The 20,326-nt window shown below is 48.1% G+C and overlaps 1 protein-coding gene across 2 annotated transcripts in view; it reads right to left on the bottom strand.

Moving 5' to 3' along the window:
* Nucleotides 1-20,326, bottom strand: part of TM9SF4 (transmembrane 9 superfamily member 4) — a 35,804-nt gene extending 15,478 nt beyond the window's left edge. The window contains exons 1-10 of one of the 2 annotated variants that reach the window (XM_053394692.1): nucleotides 20,209-20,326; nucleotides 13,370-13,483; nucleotides 11,391-11,490; nucleotides 10,162-10,330; nucleotides 9,919-10,048; nucleotides 7,511-7,634; nucleotides 5,390-5,508; nucleotides 4,223-4,334; nucleotides 1,777-1,847; nucleotides 528-660 (exon numbers count right to left, since the gene is read on the bottom strand). In XM_053394692.1, coding sequence (XP_053250667.1) covers nucleotides 528-660; nucleotides 1,777-1,847; nucleotides 4,223-4,334; nucleotides 5,390-5,508; nucleotides 7,511-7,634; nucleotides 9,919-10,048; nucleotides 10,162-10,330; nucleotides 11,391-11,490; nucleotides 13,370-13,483; nucleotides 20,209-20,229 — 1,093 coding nt within the window. In that variant the 5' untranslated portion in view covers nucleotides 20,230-20,326. Of the gene's footprint in view, nucleotides 1-527; nucleotides 661-1,776; nucleotides 1,848-4,222; nucleotides 4,335-5,389; nucleotides 5,509-7,510; nucleotides 7,635-9,918; nucleotides 10,049-10,161; nucleotides 10,331-11,390; nucleotides 11,491-13,369; nucleotides 13,484-14,992; nucleotides 15,129-20,208 lie in introns of those variants that run through there. The other variant, XM_053394691.1, reaches the window with a different exon arrangement.

Genomic DNA, 20,326 nt, shown 5'->3' with positions numbered 1-20,326 from the left:
CTTTCAAGACCGGTGTTATGTGGTCTCGGCGGCCGCTCCCAGTCACCAGTCTGGCTGCCACATTCTGGATTAGTTGTAGTTTCCGGGTCACCTTCAAAGGTAGCCCCACATAGAGCGCATTGCAGTAGTCCAAGCAGGAGATAACTAGAGCATGCACCACTCTGGCAAGACAGTCCGCAGACAGTTAGGAGACATAATCCCTAAACAGCTCCGATATACATTTAAAGCAAACAACTATCAACAGCCCACGATTCCCTAGAATGCAAAGGGGTCTTTCAAGGGGGTGGGGGCCGTCAGGAAGTGGCTCCAAGAGGAAATTGACACCTGAGCATCAGAATGCAGACAGAGCGGATGTTACAAGGTGTCTTGGCAATTGCCATAAGGGCTTTGATGTAAGGCCACACCTCCCAGCACAGAGGCATCAGCTTGTTCAACAAGCTGTCTTCCTCCTTAGCCTGTAGAGTCTCTTCTCCCCTGCCCCCTTTTCCCAAAGAAGCACTCCCAGGCTCCCCAGGTGGGATACTCACAAATAACAATCAGGATCATGCAAAAGAGCTGGATTCCGGAGCCCAGGAGGGAGCTGAGGATCATGGGATATTGAGGCGGCCTGAAAACATCACCGTGCACCAGCTTCCACCCAGATTCCTCCATGGTGTCTTCCTGCAGGGAAAATCGACACACAGGGGGATTGAAATCAAGCCCCACAAAAGGGACTGCTATTCTCCCCACCCCCACTGCCACAAAGATGTGCAGCGCATGTCCTCTCTTCCCCCAGGGCTCTCCTCTTTGCAGCGAGTCACCACATTTCACAAAACCTTAAAGCCCTTCTGGGTACTGCCTGCAGCTGAAAAGTGTTTCACCCCCGCAAGGAATGAGAAGGCAGGCCTGGCAAGGTCTGCCGAGAATCTGCTGTTAAGCGGTTAAGCCCCAGTATAAACTCTGGACTAGCAAGGGACTCTCTACCCACATCACTAGCTATGGAATTTGATGCCACAAGACACAGCAGCGCTTTTAAAAAGGGATCGGTCAGGTGAACAGCAGAAAGGGACCAGGTGGCTACTGGACATTATAGCTATGTGCTACCTCCAGGTTCAGCCTTGCTCCACTGGGCTTCCCAGAGGCATCCACCTGGCTGACAATAATAATAATTTATTATTTATACCCAGCCCATCTGGCCGGGCCTCCCCAGCCACACTGGGCAGCCCCCCAAAAAATATCAAAACCAGGAATGCATCAAACATTAAAAGCTTCCATAAACAGGGCTGCCTTCAGATGTCTTCTGAAAGTTTGGTAGTTGTTGATCTCTTTGACATCTGGTAGGAGAGCGTTTCACAGGGCAGGTGCCACTACTGAGAAGGCCCTCTGCCTGGTTCCCTGTAACTTGGCTTCTTGCAGTGAGGCCCTCGGTGCTGGACCTCAGTGTCCGGGCTGAACCAAGGAGGGTTTAGATGCTCCTTCAGATATACTGGACCAAGGCCGTTTAGAGCTTTAAAGGTCAGCACCAACACTTTGAATTGTACTTGGAAACGTACTGGGAGCCAATGTAGGTCTTTCAAGACCAGTGTTATGGGAAACCCAGTGCTGAATAAATTCAGATTTAATCCAGCTGAGCTCTTCTTACATTCTCTACCCATTTCCTTGGCTACCTCCCCTCTACCCTTCTCAAAAGGAGAGTCTGGGAACGTTCTCAAGATGCAAGGAAGGGTCTCCACTCCCTCTCCACCCCACCCCACCCCACCCCACCTGACAGCCCCAAGCACATCATGCTTCCCGTACAATGTCATCTTCCTTGTTGTAGTTGGCAATATCCTTCCGGAGCGTCCGGATGATGATCATGCTGAGAATACCTGAAACGAATAAGACCTGGAATGGATGAACTGCCGTTTATTCCACTGAGCAGCTAAGCATCTGCAAGCCCAGCAGCATACGGGAGCAGAGGGTCATGAGGGGTGATGTGTCAGTCGACACAGAGTCCCCCACAGTCCACATTTGCCCACAGAGCTTCAGCCATGTCCTCAGACAGTAGCAATGGGGGGGTGAGGTTGGGTCCTCACAGCAAGAATTGCACTTTTGAGTCCCCTACACCAATGGAGGTGCTGCTGCTGCTGCTACAAGTATTCATTTTCAATTTTCTCACGCCTTCTGCTAACGCACATGGGGCCACAGCAAAAGCAGAGGAAGTTGCCACTTGGACAGGCCCTTGGAGGGGATTCTTTTCTTCTTCGGAGGCATTTTAAAAGTGTCTCTTTCTTGGGCTGCCATGTTGGGCAGTGGGGCCCAAGGGGAGGAGGGGAGAAAAAGCCAGGTAGTCAAGTAAAGGGAGCCAGAGGGATCTATACCTGCTCCTGGATATACTCAAGATTAAGCTATAACCCCGGTAACTCCCAGGACTTTATTATAATCACACCAGTGTTAATACCCTTACAACTCTTTTTAACCAGGTAAACAGTACCTCTGTGTCATAGTGGAATGACTTGTGTCCTATGTATGGACTGTTTGAAGTATTTCATATATTCCTCACTAATAATAATAATAATTCTATATTTGTACCCTGCCCACCTGACTAGGTAGCCCTAGCCACTCTGGGAGGTTTCTAACATACATAAAAACATTAGAAAACATTATACATTAAAAAGCTTCCCTATATAGTCATACCTCGGGTTACAGTCTTTTTTCAGGTTGCGGACTGCAACTGGAACGGGTTACTTCCGGGTTTCGGCAGTCGCGCATGCGCAGAAGGGCTAAATTGCGCTTTGTGCAGAAGCGCCGAATTGCAACCTGCGCATGCACAGACGCGGGTTGCGAACACTGCAGGTTGCAAACATGCATCCCACATGGATCATGTTCGCAACCCAAGCATCCACTGTACAGGGTTGTGTTCATATGTCTTCTAAAGGTTATGTTATATTCCATTCCATTCCATTCCATTCTATTCTATTCTATTCTAAGCAGATAATGTTCTTTATTGAACCTATTCTTATTTTAAAAAAATAAATAAAAACAAATCACTACAACCCTCATTTCTTGCAATGCTCTCGTTGTGCACCAGGGGGCGCCCCTTCCTCCCAAAACGGGTCAAAAGGAAGACTTGTGCATTGGCCCGCCCCTCATGTAGCAACACAAAATTGCTTGCAGCAGTTTCCATCCAGTGCGCAGGGTCGGTGAGTTGCCCAAAGACACAGGCATGCTGAGGAAGTGGCACATACAGTGGTGCCTCGCAAGACGAAATTAATTTGTTCCGCGAGTTTTGTCGTCTTGCGAAGCACGGTGTCAGGAAAGTTTTGGAAAAGCTTCAAAAACCTCAAAAAGCTTTAAAAACCTCAAAAAAGGCTACCACACCGCGTTCTATGAGTTGCTCCTCGAAGTCAAGTCGCAACTGTATTAACGGTGTTAAGAAAAAGGAAACAAACTTGCAAGACGTTTCCGTCTTGCGAAGCAAGCCCATAGGGAAAATCGTCTTGCGAAGCGGCTCAAAAAACAAAAAACCCTTTTGTCTAGCAAGTTTTTTGTCTTGCGAGGCATTCGTCTTGCGAGGTACCACTGTACAGGGTGCAGCATGGACTGTGGCCCTTACCCTACACTGCTTGGCCACAACTGAAGGGAAAGCAAGGCACAAACTGGCCCTGCTGCAGCTCAACCCCATCTGCAGGCAGCAAAACTGAGACGCAGACGACACCAGCACTGAGCAAAGATAAGCAGCTAAGGACACTGACGGACACACAAGTTGCTGGTGAAGAAAACCACTGTGACCAGACCGGGTGCCAGAAGCATTCAGTACATATTTACAACCAGCTTCCAATCCTTGCAATACCCTCACAGTCTTTCAGAGTCTACCTATGAAGCAGAATGAGGCCTGAGACTGTGTTTGTACACCAAGGGCTCCACAAGAGGGTGAAAAAAGGTGGGCTAGAAACTGCAGCCCTTATGCGTTGGGTTTTCTACTGGCGCAGGGTTTCCCTTTTATTTTATTATGAGGCAGTCTTTCCAAAGTCCTTCTACATGGGTAGTAGTCCCAGCCAGGATCATCGGGCCATGTGGTGAGGGTAGGATGCGAACCCAAGCCCACTGGACTATTTCTGATTTGTTACTCTTTCGCTCAGCATATCCATAAATGATAGCCCAGCTGGGTCTACACGACTTGGCTAGTTAAGTCTCTATTCCTACCGTATAGTGGCAAGATCACCCCTCCCCACCCAACAAAACCCCCTGGCTTCTCTCTTACCCGAAAGGAAGAACACGACCACGACAGAGTTAATGATGGAGAACCAATGGATCTGCACGTCACTCATTGTGAGGTAAGTGTCCCAGCGAGAAGCCCATTTGATGTCGCTTTCCTATAGGAGAAGTTTAGCTAGTTAGTAGGTTAATTGAGTTGGTCCACTATTATTCCCACGCTGGAGATTGAAAGTTGAGGCAAAGGGGTAAGTGGGGTATTTCCCACAGGAGTTGTATTCAACTAGGTTCCACTCAGAAATTAATGGCCCCAAGCTAGCCATGCCCATGGATTTCAGTGGGTCTACTCAGAGCATGACTGGCACCGGATGCAAACACATACATACCCTGCTGCCCAAGAAGAAAGCAAGACAATAATCCTAAAGATCAAGAGAAGACCAGCTTGGCTCCATCTGTTGACCAGGGAAGGAGCAACTTGCAGGGAACTGGAATCCCCTCAGCTCACTTCCCTGTTAGCATGTACACTCAGCTCCAACTGACAAGATTCCCTGGGAATGCAAACTCTGGGCCCATGCATCAGCCAGAGGTCTAAAGGCTGCTAAGTTCATGCTACAATTCACTTGACAGAAAGAGGGACATAAATAAATGAACGAACGAACGAACGACACGAAAAGGCAAATCACACCCAATTCCCAAGCAGCAGCCTAGGGGACAAAAAGGCACACCAGCCAGAAACGCCCTAACAGGTTCCCCATAGGCTGAAATGGAGCAGGGCTTTTCACAAGATGGGTGCCACCACCTAAAAAGCTCTGCTTCTTCAACATGGCACCCTCCTGACGCCTTGGACTGCAGCTTCCATCAGCGCATGCTGGCTGGGACCGATGGGAGTTGTAGTCCTAACCTGGGAAAGGGTGTTTTTGTGACTCCGTAATTTTTTCTTCGAAGGTGGCACCTGAAGCAAGCTTTCTCCTGTTGAGTCTTAACCTGTGGTGGAGAACCTACTTGTTTTTAAAGAAATGTACAGGAGATGAAAGGAGTTCCCTTAAAGGCAGTTGAGGCCCTCCAAATCCATGTTCCAACACTGGCTTCCCACTCTTCTTTTAATTAGGGTTTCCCAGCCCTCGGACACCTTCTCCCCACAGTGACCATTTCCCCTACACCAATTCCACCTCCTCCCCTCTTTCTCCCCTCCCCAAATAAAAAAGCCAGCCCTCACCTCCCAATGCACAGAGTAGGTGAAAAGCAGCTTGTTCTCCTTCGTGGGGTCAATCTCTTGAGGAGCGGAGTTGGCAGCTTCAGGCAAGACACAGGCACCCTTTTCGTCAGCTTTCAGATCTAGGGGGCAAAAAAACCTCACACGTCAGAAGCAGCAGCCTGACTCCAGGGACCCAGGCCCTATACAAGCTTGGGGTCCCCTCTCCCCCAACTAGCCTCGTGTGGCAATCCTCTGGCTGCGCTGCCCCGCATGTTCCTCTGGTTGAACAAACGCATACACAGGAATGTGGGAAGCTGCCCTTATAGTAAGACCATTGGTCCGTCTTGCTCAGTATTGTCTAACTGACTGCCAGAGACTCTCCAGAATTTCAGACACAGAGTGTCTCCCAACCCTACTAGAGAGGCTGAGGATTGATGCTCTGCCACTGAGCTACGGCCCTGAGCTACGTATCCCTACCATGTTCCTGCTGCAAAAGCAGCAACGCATGAAACAGTTTTTCATGGAGTCAGAACTTTGATCCCGCCACACCAGAGATGGAAGCCTATGCACCCCCTTCTCATGGTGCTAGAGGACTCCCATCAGCTGCACACCCAGTGTAGCCAATTGCCAGGGGCGAGGGAAACTGGAGTCCCAACAATTTATGGTTCCCCACCCTTCACCTGCATTGGCCGGCAGTGACTCTGCAAAATGTGCAGGTCCCTTTCTAAACGATTTCTGTGAAATGGACCAGGCTGGCTGCACCTGCCTGCCCATGTTTTTTTGCCAATGAGTGAAGTCGGAGCTGTGATTGATAAGAGAGTTGCTTTGAGTAGCAGGCAACAGGAATCCCTGGTGTCCCAAACTGCTCCTGTTTCCCAATCCCATTCAGTGCACTTTTCCTGCTTTCTGGGTCCATGCATAAAGCCAGCCAGAGAGAACATGCAAGAAACCCTCAAGATTGAGCGAGAGCTGCTCTCTCCCTCCCATAGCTCACCCCAAACACATAATAATAATAATAATAATAATAATAATAATAATAATAATAATAAATAATAATAAATTTTTATTTATATCCCGCCCTCCCCAGCCGAAGCTGGGCTCAGGGCGGCTAACAACAATCAAAATAATCCAACATTCTAAAAACATTCATTATAAAATCAATTAAAATCAAATTAATGGCAACCATTAAGCAACATTCTGTGCAGATTGCCAGAGGAGGGGGTCAGGCTGCGCCCTGATCAAAGGCCTGGTGGAACAGCTCTGTCTTGCAGGCCCTGCGGAAAGATGTCAGGTCCTGCAGGGCCCTAGTCTCTTGTGACAGAGCGTTCCACCAGATTGGAGCCGCAGCCGAGAAAGCCCTGGCTCTAGTTGAGGCCAGCCTAACCTCTCTGTGGCCTGGGATCTTCAGGATGTTTTTATTTGCAGACCGTAAATTTCTCTGTGGGACATACCAGGAGAGGCGGTCCCGTAGGTACGAGGGTCCTAGGCCGTATAGGGCTTTAAAGGTTAAAACCAGCACCTTAAACCTGATCCTGTACTCCACCGGGAGCCAGTGCAGCTGGTATAGTACCGGATGAATATGATCTCGCAGCGAAGACCCCGTAAGGAGTCTCGCCGCGGCATTCTGCACCCGCTGGAGTTTCTGGGTCAGTCTCAAGGGCAGCCCCACGTAGAGCGAGTTACAATAATCCAGTCTGGAGGTGACCGTTGCGTGGATCACAGTGGCTAGGTCAGAGCGAGAAGGTAAGGAGCCAACTGCTTAGCTTGGCGGAGATGGAAAAATGCCGCCTTTGTTGTAGCTGTAATCTGCGCCTCCATAGAGAGGGAGGTATCGAAGATTACACCCAAACTCTTAACGGACGATGCTGGCACTAATTGCACCCCCGCAAGAGATGGGAGTTGCCCCCTCAATCCCCTATCGCTCCGTCCCAGCCACAGGACCTCTGTCTTCGAAGGATTTAGCTTCAACCGGCTCCCACGTAACCATCCAGCCACAGCTTCCAGACATCTGGCCAGTGTGTCTGGGGCCGAGTCAGGGGATCTCCTCTCCCACCTGTACTTTCTCCTCCAAAATGTCCCTCTTAGTTCAAGTCCAGAGCTTGGCCTCCCTGTCAACACAAAGCCCTTGCTCTCTTCTCTTACCAGCAAGCTTAATGCTCTGCGGAACGACCTCAAAGCGGACCACCCTGTAGGTGGGCTCTTGGTTCTCTTCCACATCCTCTCTGTGGTAGTAAAGGATGAAGGAGAGGTGGTTGTGCAGGTAGAACTAGAACAGATGGGATATCAAGAGAGATGTTAGAAGCCCTGGAGGAAGAAAATACAAATTAATTGGGGTGATGTGCACTATCTCTCCAAGTGGTTTGCAGGCTCAGAGGTCTCCTTCGTGTGTTGCACTTCTCCTCAAACTCTTCATGATAAGGGAGTACAGATTAGAAGATACAGTCATACATCGGGTTAAATATGCTTCAGGTTTAGTGTTTTCAGGTTGCGTTCCGCTGTGACCCGGAAGTAACGGAACAGGTTACTTCCGGGTTTTGCCTCTCGCACATGTGCAGACGCTCAAAATGATGTCACACGCATGCGCAGAAGCGGCAAATTGCGACCCGCGCACACGCAGGTTGCGTTCTGCTCAGGATGCAAACGGGGCTCCGGAACGGATCCCGTTCACATCCAGAGGTACCACTGTACATCAAACTACAGACTCACAACCTGCCCTGGGGGTGGGTTCCAGGGATTGTGTGTAAAGCTGATATCACATATAGCCAGAACCAGCCCCTGTGCAAGCACCCCTACCGTTCCAGTGCCAACACACTGAGTGAGCCTTGCCCACCATGCAAGGCGGAGAGCATGTAAGCTTTCTGACTTGCTTATGAGGCTCTGGGAGGCGCCTGCTAGGTCTCATGCAAGAGCCTCCCAGAGCCCCAAAAGCAAACCAGAGAGCTTAAAAGTGCTTTCCGCAGCAGGAAAACCCAGCATGGAAAATCCATCTTGTGTGCATTTAATTTGTGCATTCGCAGCTGGCTAGCTGCCCAGCGTGTTAAGCTGTGATCGTGCAAGTTAAATAACCCATTTAGGATGCTGCCCCCGGCAGAAGATAATTCAGAATTTGGAAATTAGAATAAATTGCCCATATCAAACCATTGGGCTAATATTTATTTGGCTCTCAAAATCCAGGCTTCCTCTTTTGTATGGGGCGTATTAGACTGCAAGCCTGGCAGCATCTGGCTTTTTAAAATCCCTGTACAGCACGAAAATCTTTGTACAGCACAGAAAGAAAACCTTTAGGTGCCTGACAAATAAACAGTAATTCTCAGATCTCACACATTCACCAGCCTATGTGTCACCTGATCTCCAGAGGGCAGGAAGGAGAGGGCAGGCTTAGTGTCCAGGCAGCTCGAATACTTTGGGAGAGCAGCATGCAGGTTTGTGGTAAACACCGCCTGAATTTTCCTCCCTGTCACCTTTCAGTTTCTGGTATGTCTGCACATGTGCACTCAGATTTCCATACAACATTCACAGCAAAGTTCAAAGGCCTATGATTGGTACATTCAATATTACAATGCAAAATAAAGTGTGCTTTAAAGGAAGCTGCTGTGGTCACTGCTTTATTTTCCACAACAACTGAAACAGGTGCCTACAAGTAAAATTCAGAGGGTTCGTGCTGTTGTGGCGCCCCTGAACCATCCCCTCCCTCCCCAGGCAAAAGAACAGGTTGGAGGATGGATGGCGGTTAACAGATTGAGGTTGAATCCTGACAAGACAGAAGTACTGTTTGTGGGGGACAGGAGGCGGGCAGGTGTGGAGGACTCCCTGGTCCTGAATGGGGTAACTGTGCCCCTGAGGGACCAGGTGTGCAGCCTGGGAGTCATTCTGGACTCACAGCTGTCCATGGAGGCACAAGTCAAATCTGTGTCCAGGGCAGCTGTTTACCAACTCCATCTGGTACGCAAGCTGAGACCCAAGCTCTAGTTATCTCCCACTTGGATTACTGCAATGCACTCTATGTGGGGCTACCTTTGAAGTTGACCCGGAAACTACAACTAATCCAGAATGTGGCAGCTAGGCTGGTGACTGGGAGCGGCCACTGAGACCACATTAACACCGGTCTTGAAAGACCTAAATGGCTCCCAGTACGTTTCCGAGCACAATTCAAAGTGTTGGTGCTGACCTTGAAAGCCCTAAACGGCCTCGGTCCAGTATACCTGAAGGAGCGTCTCCACCCCCATCATCCAGCCCGGACACTGAGGTCCAGCGCTGAGGGCCTTCTGGCGGTTCCCTCGCTGCGAGAAGCCAAGTTACAGGGAACCAGGCAGAGGGCCTTCTTGGTGGTGGCGCCCGCCCTGTGGAACGCCCTTCCACCAGATGTCAAAGAGAAGAACAACTACCAGACTTTTAGAAGACATCTGAAGGTAGCCCCGTTTACGGAAGCTTCTAATGTTTAACAGACCACTGTATTTTAATACTTTGTTGGAAGCCGCCCAGAGTGGCTGGGTAAACCCAGCCAGATGGGAGGGGTATAAATAATAAATTATTATTATTATTAACCTCACCTTGCGGCTGTCCATGAACCCAAGCCGATAGCCATGCTCAAACTGTATGTCTTTCTCCTTGTTCTTCTCTTCCTCCTCGCGGTTCGAGTAGAACTCCAGCCGCGTGGCCACAGGCAGGTTGTCAGCGATGCTGCAAAGATAAGCCCTCGAGTCAGAACTACTTGCCCACTGTATGCCTCCTTGACTCGCCATAAGTAAGGAGGACTCCCACTGAGTTGCTCTGTCTCATGCTCAGAGACTCACAGGTGGACATAGTATTCCTCCTGGATCCGTTCGGCGATCAGCTTGCTCGCTTCCTTGGTCAGGGTCACAGGCTTGCTGGGGGATTCGCACAAGACCTCGCACTTCTTCTCAACGTTCATGAAGACCTGGAATGGCGTGTTGACGATCCGGTCCCCTCTAAGGACCTCACCTGCAAATGAAAGGCAGGCAGGGAGAATGAGAATGAGAGAGCTCACAGCAGTGAGTGGCAGAACAAACCCCCAGCCTTCAAACTTTGGCATCTCCTGCTGTTAACATCTCAAGCTGACAGCTGGAACAGACTCTACTGGGCAAGATTAGGAGCCAGGAGCCTGTGGCCTTCCAAAAGTTTTTGGATTTCAATGACTCCCATCAGCCACAGTCACCTTGGTCAGGGATGATGGGAGTTGCCCTTCAGCAACTTCAGGAAAGACACAGCTTCCCCATCGCTCTTCCAGATGGGCCAATGGTCTGATTCAGGACAAGGCAGCTTTATAGGTTAAATCATCGAAACACACCAGTGGTTCCCAAAGGGGACGGGACCACCCCTGCGGGGGGATTACCTGGCGGGGGCGGGGCACTAAGAGGCAAGGGGGTAGGAGGGGGTGCTGGAAGTGTAAATAGCAATCATATTTTGAAAAGCTGGTATCACCGAATCCAGTTCACTGCTGTTGTTGAAGTAACTCAGCTAAATAGTTTCAACTGGATTTGGAATAAATGTGCAATTAATTGTTACTGTTTTGAATTTTAGAGTGTTATTATCTTCCTTAGCGGGTCATGCAAACGGCCATTCTGAATAATGCTTTTCCTAGGATAGAGGGCACTGGAATCACTTTATGGAACTAAGGGGCGGTGGCCCAAAACAGTTTGGGAGCTACTGGAATATACCATCCATGTTATTGGGAGGACAATGTGCTTACTTTATTCTTCTTTACCAGGCAATCTGGGTGGAACTGGCACCTCATCCCTCCCTTTAGAAACTACCAGTTTCCCTAGAGAAATCCGCACAAGGAGAGTGAAAGAGCATCAGCCCAAATGAGTAACGGATTGTCCATTGCATTCTAGACTACAGGCAATAGTAAGGCAAGGGGAGACTGCAATATGCTGGAGCCAGGGCCTTGGGGAAAGGGCTGGAATGGGTGCCCCCACTTCATGTACACAGTGCACGGATCCTGCAGTCAACCACAGACACCAAAGTACGCAAAGGAAAGTGGAGGACTCTGTGCCCTTACCTAGATTTTCAGCTTTATATGTGACTGTCTGAGGATGGCAGAAAGGTAAGGAGTAATATTCATAAGGTAGCTGTGTTCGTGAACTGGTGAGCTTCACAGCCTGGAAAAACAAGGGGATTATCAGATTCATTGTTCCAGCTCTACCGAGAGGGAAGGAAGTTCCCTAGTTTCCACCTTTACAACTGGACCAATGCCCCTCTACCCCTTCCACGGAGATAAATTATGTAACACAGAGGAAACATACAAGACAGGATATGGCCATCGAGACACCAGGGCTTGGCCGCATAAAAATGTTTTTACGCTCTGCAGGACTTGCCAAACCTTGCTGGTATCGGTGTGGAAGCTTACATGGCAAGATAAAGCCCACAGCTTTAGTAAAAAACAAAAACAAAAAACAAAGAGGCCACGGAAGGTTTGAGCCTATGTCTGACCCACCCCCAAGAGGCTGCAAACAACCCCAGAACCATGTATTAATGGTCTTGGAGAACTTAACTTCCTGTAGTACTTGATCCTACCCACACCCCTCAAAAATGCTGAAGCACAGACAGAGGAAACCACTGTGGTTTTCAGCTTGTTATAGCTGCAAGGAAAACATTACGGGAATGGAACCTACAATTCTTTAAAAGGATTCACAGGGCATTCAGCATTTCTACAACACTTTAGAACAGACTTCAACATTTTCAGGTTTGGGATGCAGTTTTATTGCAACATGATTCCCAATTTTTATTTTTTTAAAGTAAATGTCCCCTTGCCCTTTCCCTTGCACTCTCTCTTTTGCCAGGCATATCTACACAGACCTACGCTTTGGATGTTGTGGGACTCCAATTCCCCATTAGCCCCAACCACCATGGCGAATGGTCAGGGATGATGGGAGTCGACTCTCCCCTGATCAGCTGTACCCTCACACCACAAACAGGCTTGAGGGATCAGACCCTGCAGCACCACGAAGAGACTTTGAAGGCCCACATGCACCCGTGGGTGCCATGTTAGCAGCTCATGTTGTAGGGCGTGGGAGATATATTCCTCTCATTAATGTCTGAAAGCCACAGCTCAAGAAAATGTTCCTTGGGAATGCTGTCACTACTTTGCAAAGCGCTCTCAGCTCCTTCAAGGCTCCCACCAGGGTTCGCAAATGGCCCAACCGAACTGTCAAATATTGCCGGCTGATCATGTATTGTTTGATCGTGGTCATAGGTACCTTTTCTCCTTACAATTTCATTAGCGAACCCTTTCCTAAGGGCAGCTTGCTCGCTAGCCCTACGGCAGCTGGGGCCAACTTAGATGCACAGCAGACACTTCTCCTGCCGGCTACAGCTACAAGCATCTCCAAACTGGAAGGCAACCCTCACTCATTAGATGGCATCAAGCCAGTCTCACAGACACTCAGCCCAACGCAAGAGCAGGAGGATGTTATGAGACACACCACACTGGGCGACTTTGGGAGGAAGGCCAGGATATAAAAGTAATAAAAATAAAATAATAAGTAATAAAAAACCTATGTATTCCACTCTGAGCTCTTATGGGGGAAGGAAAGTACAAAATGTTTACGTAATAAATCATCCTTTTTTAAAAGGGCATTATTACTGTTTCGCAAATATAGCTAACTAATGGTTTTCCAGGCTGGCATAAGTACCACTGTTAATTATTATTTCACACACACACACACACACACACACACACACTTGGTGTGTGTACAGTCATATCTTGGGTTACAGCCACTTCAGGTTGCGTTTTTTTCAGGTTGTGGACCGCCAAAAGCTGGAAGTACCGGAATGGGTTACTTCCGGGTTTCGGCGGTCACGCATGCGCAGAAGCGCTAAATCGTACTTTGCGCAAGCACAGAAGCGCCAAATCGCAACCCGTGCATGCGCAGACATGGGTTGCGAACGCTGCGGGTTGCGAATGTGCATCCCGCACGGATCACGTTCGCAACCCGAGCGTTCACTGTATTCAGATGGTCAACCACATCACCAACCTACCTTTATTTCTACAGGATCCTTTTGGTGGAAGTTGATGGGTGCCACCCCCGGCACGTAGAAGCTGCTCACCCCATGGCACAAGAGCAGTAGCACCACTGGACACGTGAGCTTCTCCTGCAACGAGAAAGGAGATTTTGTCTCCATAGCCAAAGGCATTCAGGGAGATGCAAGCAATTCCCAACACTGGTTGGCTGTTTGTTTGCTTTTAAGTCTGAACACAAACCTGAGCCACAAAGCTGGCTCAGTAATTTTGGGCAAATCCGCAAGAACTGCAGAAGTCGCAGACAGAGGGGAAACCAAGAGTGATACCTAATCTATTTGCTGCCACTAAAACCCCGAAAGACTTGTTTCTTTAAAAGAAAGAGGGAATTCTAGCTGAGAAACAGAGACCAATCATGAGGCATCACGCAGAAGGCAACACATCTAAGCCTGTCAGGTGTAGGCCAGGCCAGGAAGGTGGACCCTGTCTTACTGGAGACAGAAAACTTTCCATTCTCGAGGAAAGAGAAACCCGTAAGAAATGCAGGGTATCGAAGTCAGTGCGTAGCTCTCTCATCCACCACTACTCTCTCTGCCTTCTTTACAATAAGAATGCAACTCTCGAGTTTAGGGGGGCAGCAATCCAGTCCACCCATTCAAGACCCATTTCAACATCCTTTATTTATTCAAATTATGCATTCATCCATCATTAAAATCACTAAGATTCTCTAGTTTACAAGACAAAAAGCAAGTAGCATTTAAAAGTACAGTAATTGAAAAAATTGAAAAAAGATCAGTAAAAATTTAGAACAAAACATATTTTCAGCTCAGCTGCAAAGCATACTCGAGGACCAAGAACGCTGTTCATTTAAGAAGCCCTGGGTTTGTTTTAAAATGCCTAGGTAATAAAAATGGTGGCAGAGGGCACCAGGTGAGCCTCTCTGGGTAGGCTATTCCATAAGTGGGGTGCCACCACTGAGAAGGCCTCCTCTCTAGGATCCACTTACTGCACTTCCCCTGACAACAGCAAGTCCCATATCTCATGTGTTGGGCAACCAGCTGAGGTTTGGGAGAAATGGCCTCGTGGGCCTGAGTAGGCCTTTAGGGTGGAGATTTCCCACTGCTGCCATAAACCCCCTTCCCCAAGTATTTTTTCTCTCATACACACTTGCGGAATGACTATTACTTATAACTGTGAGCTAAGCAGAGAAGTGGAAGAACCATGTGATTATGTGTCATTGGACTACAGAATTTCACACACACACTTTCCAACATTTTGTTCACCCACCTACAGGCTCAAATGGTACAGCAGGCTTCCTCAACCTCGGCCCTCCAGATGTTTTTGGCCTACAACTCCCATGATCCCTAGCTAGCAGGACCAGTGGTCAGGGATGATGGGAATTGTAGTCTCAAAACATCTGGAGGGCCGAGATTGAGGAAGCCTGTAGTACAGCAACAAATCCATCCCATAGCTCAACATCTCAAACTACAGACTTTAAAGCAAGGGAGACGAAACCAATGGCCACATTCCCCTGTGGGCAACTTTCAAGGGGCTATGAGACAGGGTGGGCTCTTGCCTTTGTACAGTTGGCTGGATTCCAGCCACACAAAAGTTAAAAGCTTCTGGGCGCACAAACATCTCACCTGCAACAGGTAAGAGGCATCATCACAGGTCCAACTGAAGGGTCTCATCCGAAGAAAGGGTTTGTGGCCTACAAGTCCACTAAGGCCTTTGTTTCCAACTCCTGCTTCTAAGTGACACACCACCAACCCATTCTTACAAAAGTCAATTTCTTCACAATTTCAACTCCAGGATGACTAGGACAGGACCCAGATGACTGATCTAGTAACTAATTCCTCTAATACAAAGAAGGCAAAGTTGACATGTATCTGTAAACAACATGACTCTCATCTTCAGACATTGCACTAGAGAACAGTTGCTCAGCTACCCTCACAGATCTGGACACAAGTGAGCCCAGATATTGGCCACCCCATCCAGATGGAACAATGGAGAAAACTGTGGAAACAAGACATAAGATTCACTGCCTGTTATACAATAAGAGAAAATCTTATGAAGATGGTGTACAGGTGGTACATGACTCCCACTAAACTAGCTAAGATCTATAAATTAAAATCTAACACTTGTTGGAGGTGCAATATGGTAGAAGGAACGATGTATCATGTATGGTGGGGATGTGAAAAAACTAAAAAATTCTGGAGTAGTATACATGAAGAACTGAAAAAGATGTTCATCATTTGAAAAAAAACCCAGAAGCGTTTCTATTAGGTATCTTATCAATAGATATCCCTAACGACAAGAAAAAAGTGTTTTTATATGCCACAGCTGCAGCCAGAATACTAATAGCTAAAAATTGGAAAGGGGACATAGTCCCATCAAAAGCGGATTGGCAAAATAAGGTATGTGAATTCGTGAAATTGGCCAGAATGACAGCAGCTATTAGATATCAATCAAATCAGAAATTTAGGAAAGAATGGGAATGTGTGGAAGAATATGTGACAAAACATTGCTCTGAAACAAAACCACTGGTATGCATTTATTGCATTTCGTAAAGCTAAAATATGGATAGATGTTTTATGGATAAAAATAAAAACAATATTCACAACACAATAGAAGCTGTAATGTGGTGGAGGAAAGTCACAAGGATAAGAAAAAGGAACACACACACACACACACACACACACACACAGAGTATTGAAAACAGTTATAATTTGAATGTATTGTAAAGAGTGTTAAAAATGTGCAACTGAATGAAACTAAATAAAAAAGTAATTAAAGACATCTTGACACACCAAGCAGTGCACTGTGTGTGTGTGTGAGTGCGCGCACACACACAGAGTCTTGAAAAGCAGCAGAGGATAGACAGCAACTCCTGTCCAGAACTTTAGAAACCATAACCAAGCAGGAGTAGCAAAATACCCTTTTTACAAAACACACTGGCAGCCACTTCTATAAATCAACTACAACCGTAACTGAGAAGGGCAGCAGCTTAGTGGTAAAGCACTGACCTTGCATGCAGAAGATGCCTGGTTCAATTCTCAGAATCTTCAGGTAGGGCTGGGAATAGTTCCCTGCCTGAAACCCTGGGGAACCACTGCCAGTCCGTGTAGGCAATACTGAGCTAGATGAACCACCAGTCTGACTCCATTTCCTGTGTTCTTCTTATGTTCCTAACCAATCAGCCTATCTATTACCAGGGTCAGCAACCTTTCTAGGCCACACCTGGGTGGTTGAGCAAGTGTCAGAATTCAGGAGCTTTTCAGCAAGTGTGAGAAACAGCTGCATTTGAAGCAGAAGTAAGCTCTTGCTTAAGTCACATTCATTCAACAGAATGTGAGGCAAAGTTGCTCACTGATTGTGTCCAACGTAAATTCATGGCTCAAAACAAAAACAGGGTTCAAAAATTTTATATATATAAAAAATTGAAGACAAAGGGGAGGCAGGGGAACAGCAGTGGAAGCAAGACAACAGAGGTGAGCCTTAAGTTGGTGCTGTAGAGCAGTCACTTGTTTTACGAATAACAGCCTAAAAGTCTCAACCATATATAGCATTTTTAGGCTATGTGTATTTTTAAAAATAAAATAAACCCGCCCTTCTCCAAAACCAGGACAGTTAAAAACTATGCAAACATCACAACTCAAGAAGCTAATGTAACTAGGTAAGAAAATTTGAGGGTGTGGTAGGGAAGGAAGAGACGAGACTCAGGTCTCAAAGTACAGAGTAAGAATAATATAATTTCAGAGTTGGGAGAAGCCTCAAAGAGCATCTAGTCCAACTCCTGGCCCAGTACAAAAAATATTGCATCCACAGCCTCACTGACTGATGCCCAGCCTCTGTTTACATTTCCAGGAAGAAAGACCCACACCTACCAAAGGTTCCACTGCCAAACAGTTTTTACTGTTTCATTTAACCTATATCTGCTTCCTCACAGTTTCCACATATTGTCCTGCTCTCTGAAGCAAAGGCAATCCTAGGCATGTTTACTGAGATGTAAGTTCCAATGGGGCTTTCTAAACTCTTGCGAAAACTGATGCACAGAATCTCCCTTGGCAATTTCTCCTTGTGCTCACCTCCTCATACCAAGTTCACAAAAGCTGGAGACCAGTAAGCATTGTGCGGAGAAGGTGGGCAGACGTAACTTAATGAAACTGGCAGGAGATTCAGGGCAGATAAGAGAGTGCCCTTTCACACTATGCATAGTTAATTTATAGCATCTGCTGTCACAAGGCGAGGAGATGGCCACAAGATCCTGGCTGGACTGGACTGGACGCCAATTGTTTTCCAGACCCAACTAAAAGTGTTGGTTTTGACCTATAAAGCCTTAAACGGCTCAGGACAGCAATACTGCATGGACAGTCTCTCACAATATGAACCAACTTGGCCCCTGAGCTCATCTTCTGAGGCACTTCTCTGTGTGCCTCTTTCACAAGCGGTCTGGAAGGTGGCATCACAAGAATAGGTCTTTTTTGCAGTGCCATCTCTGGTGCCATCATTACATATCTTTAGAGGCCAGGTAAAAACGTTTCTCTGTAACCAGGCCTTTGGCTGATTAACCATTCTATGGCCTTTTAAATGTGTTTGTGAGCGTGGGGTTGTCACTTTTGTTTGCTTTATTATGTATTTTGTGTTCTCATTTTTTCTTTTTATGTTGTGAATCGCCTGATGATCTTCAGACGAAGCACAGTATAGAAATTCAGTAAATAATAAAAATAATAATGAATAATTTGGACGGCTTCAAAAGTGAATTAGGCATGTTCATGGAAATGGATAGATGGATCAACCAATCAGGAAATTCCATGTTCCAGGCAAATATATCACTGAGCTGCTGTCTTTCCCAAAGTACGGTATATGGCCAGCCTATGCGGTGAAAAGGGTGCTGGAGCAGATGGACTTCTGGCCTTGCACTAATAAGAATAAGGCCTCCCCTCCTCCTTCCCACAGAGAAAATCCTCTGCAGAAAGGGAATGAGATAAGAACTCTCTATACCTTCTCACATCATCACTGAGTATCATCCTCCCTGAAGAAACAACATGTTCTGCAAGTTAAGAGTACAGAAGACAAGCATCAGCACTAGAAAAACTGTGACACAAAACTGTTTGCCTTTAAACATGTGGACTCAACCTTGAGACCATCAAATGACCACAAGGTGCCCTGCCCAACAAAATTCCACTGCCGTGACTGAGCCCGTTAAGCTGCTCCAGCCTGTGTGATTCTTATCAGGTTTATGGCAGAGCTTTGGTGTGCAGTGCACCGAAACTCACTGCTTCTGGTTGTTAGCATACAGAAAAGGAAGTGATGCTACTCTCTGCCTCCAGGCGTGTTGCAAGAAAGTTCTGAATGCAAACACAAGGTTGACAAAGGACACAAACTTTGTCTCGGGCTGTGCAAGGAGTCCCTGTAACATGGGATCCAGAACACAATCTCGATTCAGAGCAAATTCACCAGTAATTTTCCTCGAGACAGGAACACAATCTCAGGTTGGTCACCCAGCCCCAACAACTTCCTGAAAGCTGGACCACAGCTGTCTAAACACAGCAGGAGTCCTTGAAAATGGCAACCTCTTTAGAGGCACTACAGCAGGGGTCAGCAAACTTTTTCAGCAAGGGGCCGGTCCACTGTCCCTCAGACCTTGCGGGGGGCCAGACTATATTTTGAAAAAAATAATAATGAATGAATTCCTATACCCCACAACTCAAGGATGAATTTAAATAAAAGGGCACATTCTACTCATGTAAAAACACACTCATTCCCAGACCGTCCGCGGGCCGGATTCAGAAGGCGATTGGGCCGGATCCGGCCCCCGGGCCTTAGTTTGCCTACCCATGGACAACAGCATCATTCGTGGCCCAATCTGGCTGTGTAAAACAAGAGCTCTATGGGGAATGTGAGATTTGAGACTGGAATCCAGTTGCACACAGAACACAGTGAACCAGCAAGGCATGTTACAAAATACAGATAGCAAGGATGGGAAAAATAATGTCCCATCAGTAGATGACATCTGGTTCCGGTTGCAGTTTCCACCTTTTCGGCTATTTTGAGTCTGTTAGTGCCACCAGCACTGATTGATATACTGCTTTTCAGGCAGACCTCACAAAACAGGTGATAAAGCATTGCTACCCATCGTTTTTGAAACAGTTGCAACAGAATATCATTTCGAATTACTACATTGCTTGGATGAATTCATTGCCATTGGCGTCATTTGAACGCTACCGTGTTTGACGTTACAGAGATCGCAATGTCTTGCTGGTTTTTCAATTCAAGACCATCTAACGCAATGCAATCAAGTCTCAGGATCGCCACGCGGGACCTTACTCCGGAGCAACAAAAGGCGGACGCGCCGTTGTCGCCTGTGGCAGAACCGCGGGGCTGGGAGGGACCCGAGGGTCATCCAGCCCACCCCCTGCAAGGAAGGGACGCAAAGACCGAGGCCAGCCCTCAGGGCTTGATGCTCGTCGGGTGTCCCAAAGCGAGAGCAGCAACAGCCGGGGACGCCTCTGCCAAGCTCCCTCCCGGCCTCGCGTCTCCCGGGGAGACCTTCGGAGGGAGCGACCGGCGCTGTACGCGGCTGACAGGGACGCCTTCGCCGGCTACTTCGGGGGTTTGGTGAGGGGTTTCTCTGGGGTGCGGGTGTCACCTCAGGAGGGTCCCGTCAGGCGCGCAAACGAGGCCCCCTCATCGCCACCCCCCACGCCCCCTCCCCACCGCCCCCCTCCGAAAAGGGCCGGGGAGGGGTCTGGGCCCGCGATGCGAAGCGACCCCCGCCCCGGAAAGGGGCCCTCGGAGCCCCCGGCGGCCGCGAGACAGCGCGAGGGGAAGGAGGCTCCCCGGCCTCCCCACTCACCAGCACCCCAGACGCCGCCATCTTGGATCCACGTGTCGACGGCGACGTCAGCGGAAGCGGCTCGCGGTTGGCCGAGGCGGCTCGTCGCCATGGAGACGGAAGCAGGCCGTCGCCGCTG

The sequence above is a fragment of the Podarcis raffonei genome, chromosome 6, assembly GCF_027172205.1.
Source record: "Podarcis raffonei isolate rPodRaf1 chromosome 6, rPodRaf1.pri, whole genome shotgun sequence".
NCBI lineage: Eukaryota > Metazoa > Chordata > Lepidosauria > Squamata > Lacertidae > Podarcis > Podarcis raffonei.
This window is presented reverse-complemented; position numbering and strand designations above follow the sequence as displayed.